At 33.8% G+C, this 20,493-nt stretch overlaps 1 protein-coding gene across 7 annotated transcripts in view; it reads right to left on the reverse strand.

Annotated features, from left to right (window-relative positions):
* The window catches only part of LRP1B (LDL receptor related protein 1B), a 2,480,145-nt gene that overhangs the window by 465,087 nt on the left and 1,994,565 nt on the right, over window positions 1-20,493 (reverse strand). For all 7 annotated transcript variants that reach the window (XM_007494117.3, XM_056797188.1, XM_056797186.1 and 4 more), the window contains one exon: window positions 210-402. In XM_007494117.3, coding sequence (XP_007494179.2) covers window positions 210-402 — 193 coding nt within the window. The remainder of the gene's footprint in view (window positions 1-209; window positions 403-20,493) is intronic.

Genomic DNA, 20,493 nt, shown 5'->3' on the forward strand with positions numbered 1-20,493 from the left:
TGAGCCAGATTCAGTGTAGTGGCAAATAAGCTACACTTAGAAACAATATTAACTCTTTCAAGTCACTCTGATATATGAAAATAGTAAAATTTTAAATAATGAAATAGACTCAGTCATCTAAGAATTAAATGGTCAATAATGATCAAATTTGGGTGAAATTTGGTGTACTGTATAATTAAGGAATCATAAATTTTTCCATCCCAACTTACAGCTATTTGTATCATTGGCTACAGCAATAATGCCCATTGGCTGGTGTGGTATATCAGAGCGAAGAACCTTTGTATCTCCTCCTGTGTATTTATTTGAACGCAGAATTGCTCGTCTCCCCCAGTCTGACCAGAAGATATAATTATCATAAACAGCCAAACTAAGGAAAGTCCCTGGTCCAGATTTGACAATCACCTGAAGTAAATGAAAATATAACAACATTACATATATTACACATAGTGCTCTACACTATTTTAAAAAAGAGATACTTATAAAGTGTCTTTATATATATATACATATATATATACATATAACATTCTTCTGGATGCTAGAAAAATAAAAACACAATTAAAACTTGTTCTAAATACAGAGAAAATAGACATTCCTAAATATTCAAGAATAGTACAATATTTATAAAATAGACTAGAATATACAATAAGAACATAACAAAGCTACAAAGGGCTAGGTAGGCAAAATATTCAACCTTTCCTTCACTGCAAAAGAAAAAGGTCAGGTTAGTAGCATTAAAGGAAATTTTAATTATGGTAAATGTCAAACAAAATGATTTGTACTGATGTGAATACATTTCTTTTTAGAATTTATCTAGAAAGCATAAATTAAATTTTGACTAATTGAATCAGAATTATTAAATAAATATAAATTTATTAATCAGAATTGCTTATGAAATATTATGTAGAATATATAAAAACAGTAAATATAATACATGGGTAATGGAATCCTATTTTGCTATGAGAAATGACAAACAAAATGATGACCAAGAACCATACAAAGACTTATATGAAGTGATGAAAAATGAAATGAACAGAACCAGGAGATTGTTGTACATAGTAATGACAATAATATATGCTGATCAATTGTGAATGTCTTAACTATTATCAACAAGGCAAGGATCCAGGACAACTCTTAAGAGACACATAACAAAAAACAAAAGGATGTTCACTACTATTGAAGGAAGAGATGAAATGGAGTCTGAATGTAGACTGAGATATACGATTATTTACTTTATTTCTTCCACAAATTTTTCTCCAGTTTAAGCAATATGTATCTTCTTTCACAACAAAACAAACATGGAAATATGTAGCATATGATAATAGATGTGCAATCTATATCACAATACATGCCTTCTTGGTGAGGGAGGAGGGATGGGAGGGAGGCAGGGAACACTGATCAAAAATTAACAGAAAATTAATATTTAAAAATTGCATTGATGTGTAAATATAAATGTATATAGATATAAACATGTCACTGATTTTTATGAGTTTACAAAAGGATATTTTTGGTCTTTATAATGGGTATGTTGAAATAAAATTGGTAAATATTGATTGATATCTATTGTAAAATCAGAATAGTTTAAGACATTAGAGAGGACAGAGAAACATACTCTTTTATCAAAAAATTTACATTTTATATCAGGGAATAAGAAATAATTCTATGGAAAGGTAATAAAATAAACATTTATAGTGCATCGAGAAGCCAAAAGTTACAATCACAACTTAGTTCAATTCAGATAATATTTATGAAACATTTACTATGTGTAATTCACAGAAACAGACACTAATTTTTGTTAGGATGTTAGCTGAACAATTCTTCATCAATCTCCTTTTTCTAGTGTCAATTACTAAGCTAATATTTTGATTGATTATGAATTTTACTGAGGAAGAGAGATACTTATTCTGGGAAACAATATTAGTATGTTCCTATTAAAAGACAGGAAGATCTGGTGGGCAAATATTGCTATGGAAGTCTTCTGAAGCAGGGAGAATTCATGTGAGCTGTACTTCGATGGCTGGGAATGGTTTGAATATGTGGATGAGAAGTCAGTCAGTCAGTAAATATTTATTAAACATCTTAGGTAAGCACTGTTCTAAGCTCTTGGGATATAGAGGGAGGCTAAAGACATTTCCTGTTTTCAAGGTGCTAAGAGTCTGATGGGGGAGAAAACAGACAAAAATTATGTACAAACAAGATATAGACAGGACAAAATGAAGATGGTGGAGGGAAAACATTAACATTAAGGGGAATAAGAAAAGGCTTCTTGTAGAACTTGGGATTTTACTTGGGACTTGAAGGAATTTAAGGGTAGAGATGAGAATGGAATAGGGAGAGCTTGTGAAAATTTCCATATTTAGGAAACAGAGAATGTCATGTGCAAGAAACATTAAGGAGCCTAGAGTTACTGGACTGTAGAACAAGTAGAGGGGAATAAAGTATTAAAAGACTGGAGAAGTAGAAGGGAGTCATATTACAAAAAATATCATTAAATGCCTATCAGAGGATCTTATACAGATCCTAGAGATGTTAGAAAGCCAGTGAATGAGGGAGATAGTGAACCCATCAGATCTGGACTTCTGGAAGATCAATTCAACAGATAAGTGAAGGATAGATTACAGGGTTAGATCTGAGTCAGAGAGGCCAAGCAAAAGACTATTATATTTGTCTATGAGTAAGGTGTTAAGAATCTGGACCATAGCCAACCATTCTGGAGGGCAATTTGGAATTTTGTGCAAAGGGCTTTAAAAGAATGCTTGCCCTTTGATCCAACCATATCACTGCTGGGTTTGTATCCCAAAGACATAATAAGGAAAAATACTTATACAAAAATATTTATAATCACATTCTTTGTGGTGGCAAAAAATTGGAAAATGAGGGGGTGTCCATCAATTGGGGAATGGCTGAACAAATTGTGGTATCTTTGGTGATGGAATATTATTTTGCTAAAAGGAACTGGAGGATTTCTACGTGAACTGGAAAGACCTCCAGGAATTGATGCAGAGCAAAAGATGCAGAACCAGAACATTTTACACAGAGAATGACATATTGTGGCACAATTGAATGTAATAGACTTTTATGCTAGCAGCAAAGCAATGATCCAGGACAATTCTGAGGGATTTATGAGAAAGAATGCTATCCACATCCAGAGAAAGAACTGTGGGGATAGAAACACAGAAGAAAAACATATGATTAATCACATGGTTCATTTTGGATGTGATTAGGGTTTTGATGTTAAAAGTTCCTTCTATTGCAGGTATGAATGACATGGAAACAGGTTTTGAACAATGATACAAGTATAAGCTAGTGGAATTGCTTGTCAGCTCCAGGAGGGGGAGGGAAAATCACGAATTATGGAAAAATATTCTAAATAAATTTTTAAAAAGAAAAACAAAAGAATCTGGACTTGATAACCAAATGGATAATGGATGGGATGAAAGTGAGGATTTGAGGATGGTATTCACTAGATGGGAAATAGTGTCTAGAAGGATATTGATATCCCTGTATAATAGGAAAGTTAGGAAGAGGGAAGAGCTTTCAGGGAGAGATAATAATAATAATAATAAATTCATTTTTAGACATGTTAAGTTTAAGATGTCTAGTGGACAACTAGATGTACCATATATAGTTAATGAGTGATGTGATACTGGAGTTTGGGAGAGAGGTTAGTGATAGATAAGTAGTGATGAGAATCATTAGCATAAAGATGATAATTGATTCTACTATTTGATAACTGATGAGCTGATTAGATCAAGTGAATTATTAGTAAAAGAAGAAAAGAAGGATTAGGACAGCGCCTTTGAGGATACTGCAGGTTAGTGGGAAAGACCTTGAAGCAAATATAGCAAGAGAGACTGCAAAGGCAAGGCATTAGAGATAAGAGATGGGATGTTGAAGAAACAAACAAACAAACAAACAAACAAACAAATAAATAAATAAATGAATGAATAAATAAATAAATAAACAAATAAAGAAAGAAAGAAACAAAGAAACAAAGAAACAAAGAAACAAAGAGAGAAAGACTGAAAGAAACAAAGAAAGAATTAACTATAGCAATATTACAGGGGCAAGTAATGCAAAATGATGGAGCAGGAGAGAGAAAATCCAGAAAGTGGCAGGCTCTAATGGTATTTTTATTGTTGTTGTTTAATAGTTTCCATCATATCCAACTGTTCCTGACCCCATTTGGGGTTTTCTTGGAAAAGATAATGGAATGGCTTGCTGTTTCCTTCTTTAGCTTATTTTACAAATGAGGTGCTGAGGCAAACAGGGTCAAATAACTTGTACAGAGTTACCCATCTAGTAAGTGTCTGAGTCCATATTTAAATTCAAGAAAATTACTCTTTCTTACTCCAAGCCCCATACTCTATTCACTGTGCTACCATACTACCATTCTACTAGTACATGCTAAAGAATTTAAACTTTGTTCTAGAAGCAAGAGAGAGCCACAGATGATTTTTCAATAGAGGAACCATATGGTCATTCTAGTAGAGACCTGGCCATATAGGAGCAAGAATTGAGGTAAGGTCTGAATATATGGGTCTGAGTCATTAGTACTGAAATAACTGAACTATGAGAGCTCAAGGGAGAATTTAGAGACAAGAGGGCAATAGACAGACCATGTTATCTTGCTGAAAGAGATCTACCATTTCTGTATATATGAATCAGTTTTTTACTTGCTAGAACCTATAAAGTAGGTGCTATTACTGTTCTCATTTTATAGATGAGGAAACCATGGCTGAGAGTGGTTAAGTGATTTGCCCAAAGTCACACAACTAGCAAGTGTGTAGAATAGAATCTAAATTTCAGTCTTCCTAATTTAACGTTCAGAACTTTATCTGCACTTAACTAGTGTAAAAAAGCAACTTTCAAAGATATAGATATAAAAACATATCTATAAACTACATATTTTTAATAAAAGAAATATAAATAGACATTTTAAATCTCTAGAAATGAAAAATTTTCCAAAAAAATTGATCTTTTTTATTCATAAAAGGCTCTTCGGCCCTTCCAGTTGGGGACTTAAGGCAGGGAGACCAACTAAAAGACTATTATATTAGTATAGGAGTTAAACTGGCAATAACTTGGAACAGGGGTGTGGTAGAATCAGGAAAGTGGGGCATATATGAAAGATGTTACATAGTTAAAACAGAGATACTTGATGACTAATTGGATGTGGTAACTTCTCTGTAAACAGCAACTTCTATAGTACATAGTAACTTCTGTGAGGTTTAAAATTGATTGATTATTTATTTTTGTGCTTCTCAAGAGCATGAGGAAAGGGGTAGAAATGAATTTTCAATCCAGCCTATAATTACGCATCTAAATTTATATGGTGCAATAGTTTTCACCAAGATCAAAGATGACTCCAAAAACCTCATTTAATTTGTTAACATTCCCATATGGAATAAAGAAGTGTAACACACTAAATTTAATCCTTCCATTTCTTTATTAGTCACTTTTATCAATAGTTCACAAATCCTGCACAATGAGACTCTAATTAGCAATTTTAATTTCTGGATAGAGATTCCTGTCATGATAAATTTCACTGTAGTTTTATGTAATAAAGGGGCCATCATGGAATCACTTTAAATCACTTTGGCCTTGAAGAAATACCTAGGCAAATATTTCAAATATTTATTCCATTCTCATTCAGAAAATGTATTTCTATTCTGTCAGTGAGTAAATAATTATTTTTTAAGCCCTTTCCTTGTGGTAAGTGTGGTGCATAAAAATATGAAGAAAAAGACAGACTGCCGTCAAGGAGATTATATTTTAATGGGAAAAACAAGACATAAAAGGAAACTGTAAAGGGATTGTAGGAAGAAAAAGATTCCTGGCGGGGGACAGGATGGAAAAGTCCAGAGGAACAGAGCATGGGAGAAAATAAAGAAATATTTGGCCTGGGCTTCCTCCTTAAAGGAATATTCTGGGAGGGCTCTTTTTCTTCTAATCTGAGAGAGGGGCCCAAAGAACAAAGGGCCCTTTTTGAGGTACAAGTTCTAAGCTGAAGTGATATACTAGGGTGCCAGTAGGGTACACATAACCTGTGACTAGAGGACACCTTTCTAATCCTGTCACAGGAGATACCAGCTTGACCTGAAAGTTGCTTATCAGAAATTTCACTATTTCTAGTCCAGTACTTTCCCTCTTGTCCATTGCTGCTCTTTTGGTGGAAGCCTTGGCATCAGCCATAGAATATAAAAATATCCAGCTTTTCAGTTCAGTCATCCTACATCCACAACCTAAATATTAAACACTAAACAAAAACAACTTAAAAGCCAAGCGAACAGGAGGTGCTCCAAATGCCCAGCTGATTGCCTCACTGACAAGATCATAAATGATCATTATGAGAAATGACAACTTGGCCCCTGCCATGGCCCTGTGTGACAAAATGAGGCAGATTGCAAAGAAATAATTGCAGTTGCCTTGGCCTTGAAGGGACCAATGATCTGGGGAATTTGCAACTAACATCTTAGAAATATTCAATATTTGAAAAGATGGTTATGTTTAATGAAAGGTTCAAAGTAAGACAAATAGCACTTATAAAACAAATACAAAAGACTTGAGTCATTACTATGTACCCATATTTAAAGAGAAGACTCATTTAAAGAAAGCACCTAAAAGACTGCTCTATTCAGGATCCTATACTCTACAGAAAAATAGAACATGCTATAATTTTCTTATAGTTTTAAATAATCTGATAGAAAGGAGTACCTAGGGGCAGCTGGGTGGCTCAGTGGATTGAGAGTAGATAGAGGCAGGAGATCCTGGGTTCAAATCTGGCCTCTGATAATTCCTAGTTGTGTGACCCTGGGCAAATCACTTGCCCCCCCATTGCCTAGCCCTTACCATTCTTCTGCCTTGGAGCCAATACACAGTATTGATTCTAAGATGGAATGTAAAGGGTTTAAAAAAATAAGAAGAGAAAGGAGTACCTATAAGCTAATAGTGATAAAATTATAATTACTATTATTATCATTATTGATGGTTATAAATTTGCATTAATTTATGTAGTAAGATATAGTTTCTGAAGTGCTTTCAAATATATATATATGTATAGATATATATATTATCTCATTTGAAAAGTAACTGCCAGCAACATTATCAATGAAATATTACAAAACTATTCATTACTAAATTTAGCTTCATCACACAGTTTTTAAGTCCCAGACTGAAAATGATACTAACTATTTAGTATTTTGCTTTATGTTCCACTGTGGGCTAATTTGCAGAGACACAAAATGGAGGGACTTCTAAGTATCATATTTATTTCTTTCCTTTTGGATTGGTTAGAATGGAATTCTAATAAGGTTTTTTCCTGTTAACTTTCTGGCCTCAAAGTTAGTAGAAATGCAATTTTGCCACCTACTTCTCCTCTAAAGTTCCAGTATTTTTTATCCTTATTTGTTGAAAGTTTGAAGACTTGTGTCTGGATGTGCCAAGAAAACTGTGAAATGTAGAACTATTTCTTAGGGGAACTTAATCACATGACTCCATGACTCTTTGAGATAATGAAGATTATAAAGGCCTTTAAAAGCTAAATGGAAAAAAAAAATTAAAACAATTAAAAAAAAAGCTAAACAGTAGACCAGAAAAAATGGAAGAATAGAAAAAAGCCATTCAGTCTAGGTTCCACCATAACTATGTCCTCTCCAACAAAGAACATCAAATTGAATAATGCTCAAAATAATTGAGGGAGAAACAACATTTGATCATCTTAACCTACAAAACTTTGATCTCTAGGCAAATGATCAGGGCAGGAAGTATAGAACTATAACAGTAAGAAGTTACCTAGACTGGGGGCAGCTGGGTAGCTCAGTGGATTGAGAACCAGGCCTAGAGATGGGAGGTCCTAGGTTCAAATCTGGCCTCAGCAACTTCCTAGCTGTGTGACCCTGGGCAAGTCACTTGACCCCCATTGCCTAGCCCTTACCACTCTTCTGCCTTGGAGCCAGCCTTGGTAAGGGTTTAAAAAAAAAAGAAGTTACCTAGACAAAAATAAAAAGAGTAGAATCAGCCTGTGTCCCAAACTGATAGCCTGGTGACCCCTAGAGAGAATAGCACAGGACTGGGGACAGATTCTGGAGGTAAAGGAAGTCCCTATTTTGCACATGAGAAAACTGAGGGTTCAAGATTATGGATTTGCCTGATATAAGTATTAGAAATTGAAACTGGCTTACTTCAAAGATTGTTATGAGAATCAATTGGCATAATATATTTGTAAGAACTTTGTAAACTATAAAGCCTTAAATAAATGTAAGATGATTTAGTGAATTATGATAATAAAATTAATGGGATTAACCACAAAGTTTGAAAAAAAGCATTTAACATATATAAGCAGAGTTGGTATTTATAAACTGAGGATCAGAAGAATAGAGTGACTTGCCTACTTGAACATATAGCTACAACTAAACTTTGGCAAGAAAAATACAAAATATTAATGACCTGGTGGGAGGTTCCTACAAGTTTTTTATCTCTTTCATGTTTTGATTTCCAAGCATATTTTAAAACCAATAACAAATAAGGAATTTTGAAGAAGAATGAGAATGAAGGATATTGTCTGAGAAATATATAAGGAAAAGATGAATTGCCACATAGCAAGTGTTGGATACTGTATAATTGAAAATCTATTACTCTAAAAAAGAATTACATATCCCAAGAGCCCACTGACTTCCTGTCATTATGTAATTCCTTTAGACAGAGGATAAAGGGCATGGGCTTTGGAGGTTCCCTCTCTCTGAAGTAGAATCAGCATTGATGGTGGTGAGTGGGGTTGACTAAAAAATGGCTAACCAGTCATGGGCACATGGTCTTTATTTTGTATCTTCTTTATTCCTTGATTTCTAATCATCATTAATAAATCTTTTAAAATATATTATTATTGAGATTTAATTTTAACTTTTAAATTGATGGCAACCACTAGTCGAAGAAGAACTTCTCATATTTTTAAGATAGCCTAGATAAAAACTTTTTAAGCCACATTTCTCCTGCTAAGGCTTTTTGCCCACCCCACCCAGCCTTGCAAACTCCAACTCTCTTTGGAGCTGCTGTGTTTTTCTTTTACTACTTTTTGCCCGGTTGCTTGCTCTCCCTACTGGCCAGGCTATTTTTATTGGGAGGACTCTTGGCGAAGAAGTAATAAACTGCTTGAGTCCTTCATTCCTCCTTTGTTGCTCCTCCCTGCTGACTCTGGCATTGCTGATATTGCTTCTTACTGAGCTTCTGGACCCAGATTGCTCACCTGGCCCTAGCCCCCAGCCTCCAGAAATCCTCCTCATGATCTTCAGCTCTGATCCTAAATCAGCCCCGACCCTAATCACTGTTGCTGCCTCTGCTGGGCTGATTGCTGCCACCAAGAAGCTAGGAGTCCTTGGAGTCATTCCTCAGGGCAGATGGTAAAAAATTCAAACAACAAAAAGCCAAAAAAATTCCCAAAGAAACAGAGTGTCTTTTTCCTTAGGCAATGATTAGCCTCCTAATTCCCTCTGGGGAAAATAGCATTTTCCAAACAGGAAGTTGATTACAATCATGGGTATTCTATAAAAGAGCACTGCATTACCTATTTCAAACAGCTTTCAGCTTTAGGATTTTTTTTTCTTTCTACCACTGATCCTTCCAATTATCTTGCCTGAGATTCAGGGGAGAAATTCATCCCCCTACAACCCTTTGCCATTTGGGCCTGCCCCATTTGAGATTACTAAAACCCATGTTCTCCCTCACTATGGGAGATTCCACAATGCTGAAAATAGGGATCTGAATTTTAGAAAAAGGAACTTTAAAGGGTCTGGAGGTGACATTTCAAGACTATTAGGACTCCATTTTTTAAAAATGAAAGTCTCTGTATCTTATTGTATTTTGCTGGTTGTTTTGTTTAAGATTTAATTTTGTTGTTTTAAGCTCATATATTGATGTATTCGATAATGTTCTGTTACACTGAATTATTTTAATCTACTTTATTTTAATTATTAGATATATTCCATTACCTTTCCCCTATGATTACTGAACAAAATATTATAAAATATTGTAAAAGCCCATAAATAGCCTTTTTTTTTCCCATTTTGCATTTGTTAATTGTCACATAGATGATGGATGGACTCAACCTGGCTAACAACCTTCAGAGAATTTAATAAGCTAAGAATTTAATTGTAATGTTAAGGGGTCTTCAGAAATAATTTTAAGTAACTTGTGGTTTCTGAATGGATGAGTTTTTTATGTTTATATTTTAAAGAATGTTGTATTAAAGGTAGAGAAACAAAGAAATGTTCCTACCAATGTATTTCTATGAAGCAGGAAGCCAAAAAGAGCTCCTGCAAAATTCTTCAGTTTAATTATTTCCTCCAGAAAAAAAATATAGATATCTTGGTGTTGTTCAAGACCCAAATAGGTTTTCCTTTGTTTAAAAATATACTTGCTAAGGTTGAAAAATATTCTATGTCTATAAAAATTGTGACAAATATCCATCAGTTCATAGTTTTGTTTTTTTTTTTTTGGCAGAGAGGAACTTATATGAAACATGATAGTGGGTTTGTTTGCTATTGTCATTAAATGGGCTATTTTAATTTTGGGGATTTTTATACTTTTTGAAAATGCATTACCTATTGTACTACTGTTCTTTACAAAAAACTGCTATTGGATCATGGTCAAATTTGAAAAAAAAATGGACCTCATTTTTTGGTGAGAAACCTTTGTATTCTACCTTTCCTTAGCTCACATAGAGTGTCAATAATTGTAAGCTATATATTTTTTTATTTAAAAAACATTTTTATTATTGTTTTTGCTTGCATGTGCAATACACTATTTCAGTTTTATTTTTCTTTCATTTTGTATTTGAAGCACATGTCACCAGAATTGATTTTTCTTTAATTTTTTTGATTTTGCAGTAATATAAGTTTAAAATATATTTGCTATAATGTCAATGTATGACCCAAAAGCTTGAGACTATAAAAATGATGCCACTGATTGTTTAAAAAAAGAATTATGGGACTTTGCTTAAAGATTCTGTCTGATTCCAGGGCAAGAGAATACAAAAAGAGCCATTGCACAGTGCGAAAGAAGAACAAAACTAAACTATATAGTGCCTATCGAGCACAAGGTCAAAGAGACCAACTAATCCCAATGGGATTCATGAAAATTTTGAGCCAAGACAAGAGGACTTGAACTTGTTTGGGGTTTGAGGTTGTGACTGTTTAACATGTATTAAAGGCACATGTCCCACATTCTACCAAGTATCTCAAATTTGGTTCCTAGCTGGCTCCTATAATCTAGTCCCTTTTCTGTCTTTCATGGCGTGGCAAACTTTCTATAGTCCTGGCTACTGATTGGGTAAATACATGATTGCTTAAATCATTTTAATTGGGCCCTGATTCAAGAACCTGTTATGGATTTATTTTTCCTTTACTTAGAATTTTTACACATAAGACTTTAATACTCTATATTTCATCCAGAACTTACTTTTTATTTTGATTTTTTAATATTTCTTATTTCTCTTTCCAATTGATTCATATACCTCATAACTTAGCCATGCATCCCTTAGTGATCACCAGGGACAGCTGATATGGTCCACTGACATCTTCATAATATCTGAAGGAAGAAGAACATTTACCCCAGGATCTTGGAGAGAACTTTCCCCAGTCATTCTGAACTTCAGGACATGATGAGTATTATACTACTTGGGAAGGCATGTATAGATTATGATTTATAATAATGTAGAGGAATATCTCTTTATAATCTATTGTTTCATTTGAATGTTTAACAGTTCACCCATTATTCTCTGTGCTCATGCCACTGAAGTCATGTGTCAAAGTATATGATAGCTCAGTTTGGAAAATATTGTCAAATTTGACATAGAAAGTGCATAATCCTTTATTATCTCGGATGGATGTTAACTGGAAGGTTATAATTATCTTAGTAACAGTCAGTTTCCTAATGCTCACTGGGAACATCCGTAGGTGAGATAATCAAATAGGCCATGAAAAAATATTTCTTACTGCCTTTAGGCAGATGATGATCCCTGTTCTACCAAATCCTTTTTCATCTCTCTGAGGAGAGAGCCAACATGCCATTTATGAGTGATTTCTATGATTCATATTTCATTTCTACTGAAACTGTCAGTATGGATGTGACTCAGATCACCTATATGAATAAAGTCCCTCACTGGTTATTAGACAGGGGCTATAAACCAAGAAGACTAACAGTTTAAGTTAATATTTTTTAGCATTCTTAAAACTGGAATCTTTATTACATTATATAACTCTACCATTATCACTAGAGAAAGAGATAGGATTCATAGAGATCAAATGGCATTTTTAGATGTTATTGTTCTCATTGCTATGGCCAAATAATGTCATTATCTTGGGGTCAACAATGTGATAAACCTACCTGATTTAGTCAGGCTAAAAAGCAAACAGTCTGTAAATGAACTTGCAGTCAAAGCTCATCTGAGTTGTGTTTAGGGTCCATACTTCAAAGGCTTTGTGAACTCAAGGTTACATTTTTGCTGGATGGTCTAGACATTAATTTTTTCAAAAGGAACTACCACTGTAGTCATAGCCTCAAAAAATTAGAGAAAAGGTCAAGATAAATACCAAATTGGGTGGAAAAACAAAGATAATGCTACATACAATTTTACATTGCCTACAATGCAATTTTTAAAGGTAAATTTGCAACTCCTTAAAATAGGAAATGAATGTAATAACTCTCATAATGCTTTAATATCCACAAAATATTCTCATCATTATAACACTCTGAGATTAATAATATATATAGTTATTGCCTTTTTATAAATTGGACTGGTGAACCTTGAAAAGTTAAGTAACTCGCCCATGGTCACAAAAATTAGTATCAAAGTTGGTATTTGAACCCAAGCCTCGATTCAATATTCAGTATTTTTTCTTATCTTCTACATTAAAAAAAATGCAAATATTGACTTTATCACCATTTCCTAGAGAAGTTTAACTGATGAAAAAAGTTACCAAAATTGTTAGGCTGAACGAGCCCAGAAACTACTGCCAGTAAACATGTCATCTTCTTGCCAGATGGAGAGATGTGACTGCCAAGAGTACAAATTCATTTTCATAACACTATGTAGGAGGATGATGGAAGGTTGTGAGCAGTATAGCTTCACAAAACAGCAAAAAACAATTAAGAACACAAACCTATATAAAGTTTGGCTCAGGATCCAAAAAAAAAAAAAACTCTATGAAGAATAATGCAATCAGAGAAAATAAAGCCGTTTTAAAAATCATAAGACCTAGTTCTACATCTTGACTCTACTACTTTAAACTAGTGTGACCTTAGGCAAATCACAACTTCCTTGGACCTCAGATTCCTAATATATAAAATGATAAGTTTGGATCATATGGCTTCTAAGTTACCTTCCAGTTTTATATCTATGTTCTTAGGATCTCCAAAACATGGGTACCCTAAATAAGGACAACAAATAGACAACAAATGGAACAGATCTGCCAAAATTTTGAAAGTAAGCTATTCAATTTAGCAAAAAAAAAAAAGAGAACAATCACAATGTTTTTGCACTATCTTCTACATATTAGTATGGCATAGGAAGAGATAATGATATATAAAAAAATTGGAACTACTGATCTTGAATTTAGAAACTACCAGTATAAGACTCCAGCTAATTGGAATGCAAACACACAGATATAGAAATTTTATAAATAAATCATGTTAAGATAACCAAGATTTTTTCTAATCTTGTCATTTTTGTAAATTTAGCAACTGATGAGACTACCAAACAAAAAATAACTCTGTACCTTAAAAAATACATCTGATTAAACATATAAAAAAGAAATCTAAGTCAGAAGCAATATATACTAAGGGACAGTTTTTAACATATCTCAAAAAAGAGGTTCCCAAAAACAATGAAAACATTATGGAATATTCTTTTACTCACTAAAGACAATTATCAATCAACTTTATTCTCTGTACAACCAGCCTTCTTTCTCTGTATATGAAAATCTTTGTCTTGTTATACACTGTAGATATAAATAAAAGCACATAATATAAATAGGCATCCTTTTAAAGATTTTTCACCAGTAAACAAATATTTTTCCATTACACAACTAGATGTAATTGGAAATTAAGAAAACACTAGGTTCATTAGAATAAACTGAGTTTGCCTTCAGATCAGATTTTGACAAAAAATCAAAATCAAACTATGCTATCAGATGAAAATGCCTAAAGAGATAACTAAGTATAATAATCTAGTGAATCAAGAAATATGTTCAGCAAAAATATATGTTTTTCAATGGTATTTGCCAATATCATTGTAGATGACTCGCATAAAAGATATCTTAAGTGGAGTTTATATGACTTATTAGGGATGTAGAGGTTTAGGAATTTTCAGCTAAGAGTTGCACCAGATGACCTCTGAGGATTCTAGTCTTACTAGAAAAAAATAGAATACTAAAATAGGAAAAGCTGAATTTAAAATGAGATATTAGAAACTTAAGTCTGATAATTAGGTGTTACTTAATGTCAGGACTTCAATAGCTCATCTATAAAATGAAGGAATGGTAACATAAAGACTCTTTTCTAGATGTTGTGCTTCCACATTTAAGATCTTAGGGTCTCACTGATATTTTGTGTCATATTTTATAACACTAAAATATATTTTTAAAAGGATTATCAATGAAAAGACATATTTGCATATTTCTATTTGTCAATAACATAATAATTGCAGCAAGAACTGGAGCACTGCAAAAACAGTTGCACATCAATGTAAAAAAAATATCCATGTAGAAAAAATATAGTAGATGAAAAATGCATATTATAGACACCAAGCCATCATTAGAGTAATTTGATTTAGTCCATTGATGTGGATAATAAGGTAAGTACTTGAGATAGGTGATGAACTAGATCATGAATTTAACTGAAGAGAAGGATTGGGTTGGGAGCATTTGGAAAATTGTTGAGCCTTCAATGGTAATAAGTCGCTTGTTGCTATAAAAGTCTATTTCTATAAACAAACATTTTGCCAGTGATTTAATGAGTTACATAATTTAAGAAGAATTAAAGTGATGACAGGCCATTGATAGATCTTTTTAAAAGGAAAAAGTCAACAAAAGTTCAACAAAGTTGCAAAAAATTCCTTTTCTATATAAAATGAAGTAAGACATTGTCGCTATGGTGCATAAATGGAAAAGTTATTTGGAACAATCAAATAGTGGGGGGAGAATCACATGGAAAACCCTACTGAAATACACTGGTATATCTGGCATATTAAAATAAGAATTCTTCCAATTCATGTATTCAATAGGTAGAATTTAGATGAAAGAAGAATTGTACAGGACAAAAAAGGTTTGAAAGAATCTAAGTAAATATACAGCTCTGTATTTTGTTTACATGAACAGAGGCATAGTTCTGTTTTTGTTCTTTTTCACAAAAATATCTTTGCAGAGTAACATTCCCCTTTGATAAACTTTATTAATATTAATTTTCCCTTTATCTTTAGTCAAGATAGGACTAAACACCAGTCTCTTGCTCTTTTTTTATATTTTTAATAAGGAAGGAGAAGGAGAAGGGGAAAATGCAATACGTGTGTATCTTAGAAATGCTGAAATCATTGTCTGAATCTTCCCAGTAATGATAAATATAATATTAAATTCTACAAATCATAATCAAAATCAGAGAACATTAGATGTGTTGGAATATTTTAAAATGGAAAATATTGTGTGTGTAAAACAATGCATTTTGCATTATTTAGAGTGAGAAAAATGCAAAACACATGCATTTGGATTTTGTTCAATTAAAAAAGAAAATCTATGTAGAACAATTAAAATATAAATGGATAAGTAATTACAATTAATTCTCATTTTGCACATATCACTATAGACTTTCTGAAAGCATCATCTTTTTATCATTCAGTAGTATTAAAATAAATTGGGAAGTTTTTGAAATGAATCTAGAGAGAAAATATGTGTTTATGTGTATGTTAAAGAACTAAACACAGATATGTAAGCACATATACACATATGTGTTAGCAAATAAGTTAGGCATATTTATGTCTTTTCTTCTCATGATATAATCTTGTCCAATTCTTCCTGATCCCCTTTGTGGTTTTCTGGGCAAGGGTACTGGAGCAGTTTTCCATTTCCTTTTGTAACTCATTTTTTAGATGAGAAAACTGGGGGAAATAGGGTTAAGTGACTAGCCCGGTATCATACAGTTAGCAAGTGTCTGAAGTCACATTTGAACTGAAGAATAAGAGTTTTCTTGACTCCAGGCTTGGAACTTTATCCAAACAGCTACCTAGATGCCTATATACTTATGTCTAGGCATATACAAATAAGTTAATGTGTGCATATGTATGGTAATATGTGTACATAATCATATGCAAATATTTGTTAATATATATTTGTACATAAGCCTTTGTATACAAATATATTTATATATAAGTATATATAGTTAATTATTTTATGTCAAAAGAAACCTATGCTTTGATAGGCTTTATAAATGAGAGGAAATTATTAAGGAGATTCAAAACTAGAAAATATTAATGTTTGATTCTTTCCATCTTAGCTGTCTCTTTGTGAGTTTGATCTCCATTTGGAGTTTTCTTGGCAATATACTGGAGTAGTTTGTCATTTCCTTTTCCAGATCACTTTAGAGGTAAAAAAAAAAAAGGTAACAAGAAGGGTTAAGCAACTTGCATAGGGTCATAAAGCAAATGTGATCAGCCTGGATTTGAACTCAGATCTTCTTGACTCCAGGCCAAGTGTTCTATCTGCTACCCCTAGAAAATGGCTATTCATATTTCCAGAAAGTGACCAAAAGTAAAGTAGGATAGAAGTACTCCTTTCAATGGAAGTGTGAAAAGGGGCACAATATGAAGCATGTTTAAATTCTTCTATCCTGTCTCCAAAAGGAAGAAAAAAAAATCTTCAGTGGTTCCTCATTATCTCTAGAATCAAAAGAATCTCATTAACCTGGCATTCGAAGCTTTACGGTCAGGCATCTAGCTACCATTTTAATTTGTAGTACTACTTTTATTTCACTTTTCCATTCCAGTCAAACTGGTCTGTTCATTTCCCCCCATAAACAAAATTTAAATCCCCTCATGATGTCTTTGTTCAAGTGGTTTTCTTTGTCTGGAATACTCTCATTACCTCTGAATCTCAGAATTCCTAACTTCCACTGAAGCACAGATGAGTGTCACCTCCCTTCATCAGGTTTTTGTGAAAACCACCTTTTAAATACTTTCTTTTCCTTAAATTACTTTGTGTCACTCTGTATTTCGATTTCCTTAGTGGATACATGCATAGGCTGAACAGAATGCAAACTCCTTGAGGAAAGGAATGTTTTTGCTGTTACACTGAGGAGTTTAATAAATATATTCAAATAGAACTTAATTCTAATGGCAGGATACAGTATTTAAACAAATAAATAAACAGAGTATATATAGAAGGCAATACAGAGTAATAAGTAAGCCACAGCCCGGAGTGGCTTACACTGGGAAGAAGGGGCAGCTGAAGTTCTTGAGCCAAAGCTAGGATTTATTAGAGCTTCAAATCTAGCACTAATTTTACTACAAGGCTGTACAAGATTGCCAAATGACTTGTATAAACTATTATATGTTACATATCATATTTATTATGCCTATATTAGTATATAACTAACATTATATGTTATCATTTTATAAATTTGGATAAAGGAAAACTTATTTTAAGTGGGAGTAGTTTAGCAAGGTTCCTAAACAGAAATAGGATATGAACTAGGTCTTGAAGATGTGCTGGTATATAGGTATGGAATGGGCAAAATTCAGGTCAAAAAGCACAATAAAGTTCAGTAAATTATCTAGCAATCTAGTTTGACTGGAATAAAGGGTTTATAAAGATAGACTGAGTGAAAAGAAAGAGATAGACTGGGACCAGATTTTTTAAAAATGCTTGAAGAGTAGATAAATGATTTTACACTTTATCTAATTGGCAATCAAAAGCCATTGATTTTGAAGAAGGGAATAGTCTAATGAAAGGGATCTATTATTTAAGCAATATTGAGTTTGACAGTACTGTGCAGGGTAGATTGGAGATGGCAATAATTGGTAAAAGAGAAATAAAGTAGGAACTTTTTTTTAATAGCCCAAGTATTAAGCACATGGATTTTTGGACTAATAAGATTGCAATGAAAATGGAAAATAAGTAACAGGAGTACAGAGACATTTTGGGGAAAATGTTCAGAATTTAAAAGTTGAATAACTATTAGATGCAATGAAGAACAAAAAGTCTGAGATGCCCTGGGGTTTTGATCTTGGAGTAGTGGAAGCATTAAAAGAAACAGGGAACACTGGTAGAAGAGCTATTCTCAGGTAGAAAAAGTCAGTTTTGGATATACTTAAAATAAGACGGCTTTGGAAGAATCAAGTCAAATTGCATTGGCTTTTCAAAAGGTGGACTTTAGCTCAGGACAGAGGTTAGGATTCATGGTTTACTTTTTTAACTGCATTATAGAGCAGAAACTTAAGTCATGGAAATGAAAAAGGGCTACAAGGGCAGGAAATGCAGAGAGATTCAAATGTTGAACTTTTTATTGCCCACTTTTAAGGAAATAAATCAATTAACATTTATGAAGTACCTACTATGTTGTCTATACTGTGCGCAATGCTTACATTGGTGATTTTATTTTATATGTATTTATCATGTATAAATACATACATATTTATTATTATAAAAAGAAGCAGTCAGTCCACACCCTCAAGGTGTTCATAATCTAATGAACTCTCACTGTCTCTCTTTCGATATATATATCTAAATATACACAGTTTTTAAAAGAAGTTTGGTGGCACAGTAAAATGAATTCTGGACTTAGAGTTAGGAAGACTTGAATTGTAATCCTGCCTCAAATACTTACTAGCCTTGTAACCTTGGGAAAATCATTCCATTTGTCAGTCTCTTCATTGTGTCAATTTCTTCACTGACAAAATTCTGATAATAATAGCTTGTACTTCATAGGATTGCTATGATTATCAAATGAAATAACATAGGTAAGATGCATTGGAAAGCTTAGGGTACTATATAAATACTGGGTTAAATGTAATATATCAATATTAGATATTTTTATTGTTAAGATGATCTAATAAAAGAAAAAAATAGCTTCAAAGACAGCACAATTGCTAAGCAAATAAGTCAACAAGCAATGTATCATAAAGAAAACAGAGAATATTGATAAAAAAGGGGTTGGTGGATGGGCCATCGTGCCAAATGCTACAGAGAAAGGTGATAACAGACTAGATATAGGCTGGAAATAAACAGTATATTTGATGATTAAGAGACTACTGGTGAGTTGGTGCTAGGAGCTTGAGCAGGGAGGAGGCCCGCAGACAGCTTCCCTTCAGATCGGTCATATGTAGCAAATCTTTCAACCTTAGTAAACATTTTTAAACAAATTAAAACTTATTTGGATGTAAAACATCATCAAGAAATCTAAATTGTACTTCCAGGTAATCATGGCTGCAATCTAGATGCCACATGCTTCCTCTCCCCGGCACTGAAAGAAATAGACTACATCAAAGGAGCATAAAAATCACCTTTGGAGGAACAGAAGGACTCCCCAGTACTCCCCCATACACCACAGAGGCGAAGGTACATGGGATTTGAACATTTCCACACTAAAATAAGAAGGAGGAAAAGCTTGCACAAAAACGTGAACTGAGACGCCCTTCCCCCCCCCCCCACATCCCCCACCAAAACAGAATGAGATACCGGAGAGCTCACTGGGACAGCGAGTGAGTGGGTAAAGTCTCTGTCTGGGGGGGGGGCACTCCAGGGTCCTTGGGATCTGGGGACTGCCAGGAAAAAATGTCTCAGGGCGGTTTCACGGGAGAACCCGGAGCTGATCACAGGGGGTCTGCGGAGCTGTACTTGGGGCTGTTGCGCTAAGCATCTGGGCAGAGCTAAACTCCAGGGGCAGACCATGCACTGATTATCTGGGCAGAGCTGAACACCTGGGCAGTTTGGCTGTGATCAGGGGCCCAGTGCTCTAAGAAACCTTGGAGCCTGGGAAGAACTAGTCTGAGGCAATCTAAATTCACAGAAAACCCGCCCATATCACCCCAACCTCAGACCAAAAAGGAAAGGGGAATAAAACCACCAAAGGGATGGCTCACATGGCCCAAAATCAAGCCTCCAGGAAGAAAGGGAAAAAGGTGACTATTGAAAACTTTTATGGTGGAAGTACCAAGGAAAAGAAGAGAATGAGGAGGCAATCAAAAAAAAAAAAAATCAGAACATGCCTCCCAAAATGGAAACTATCAACAAGCTCTGGAAGATCTCAAACTGGAACTTATCCAAAAGATGGAAACCTGGAAAGAAAAATGGGAGAAAGAGATCAGCACTCTGACAGATAAGACTGCTCAATTGGAAAAAGAGCTCGAAGCATCCAATAGAAGGGCAGACAAAGCTGAAAAGCAAAACCAGTCCCTAACAACCAGTATTAAGCAACTCGAAGAAAGTGAGATCATAAAACAGCAAGAATCAATAA

Source organism: Monodelphis domestica, chromosome 4 (assembly GCF_027887165.1).
Source record: "Monodelphis domestica isolate mMonDom1 chromosome 4, mMonDom1.pri, whole genome shotgun sequence".
In the NCBI taxonomy this organism is placed as follows: domain Eukaryota; kingdom Metazoa; phylum Chordata; class Mammalia; order Didelphimorphia; family Didelphidae; genus Monodelphis; species Monodelphis domestica.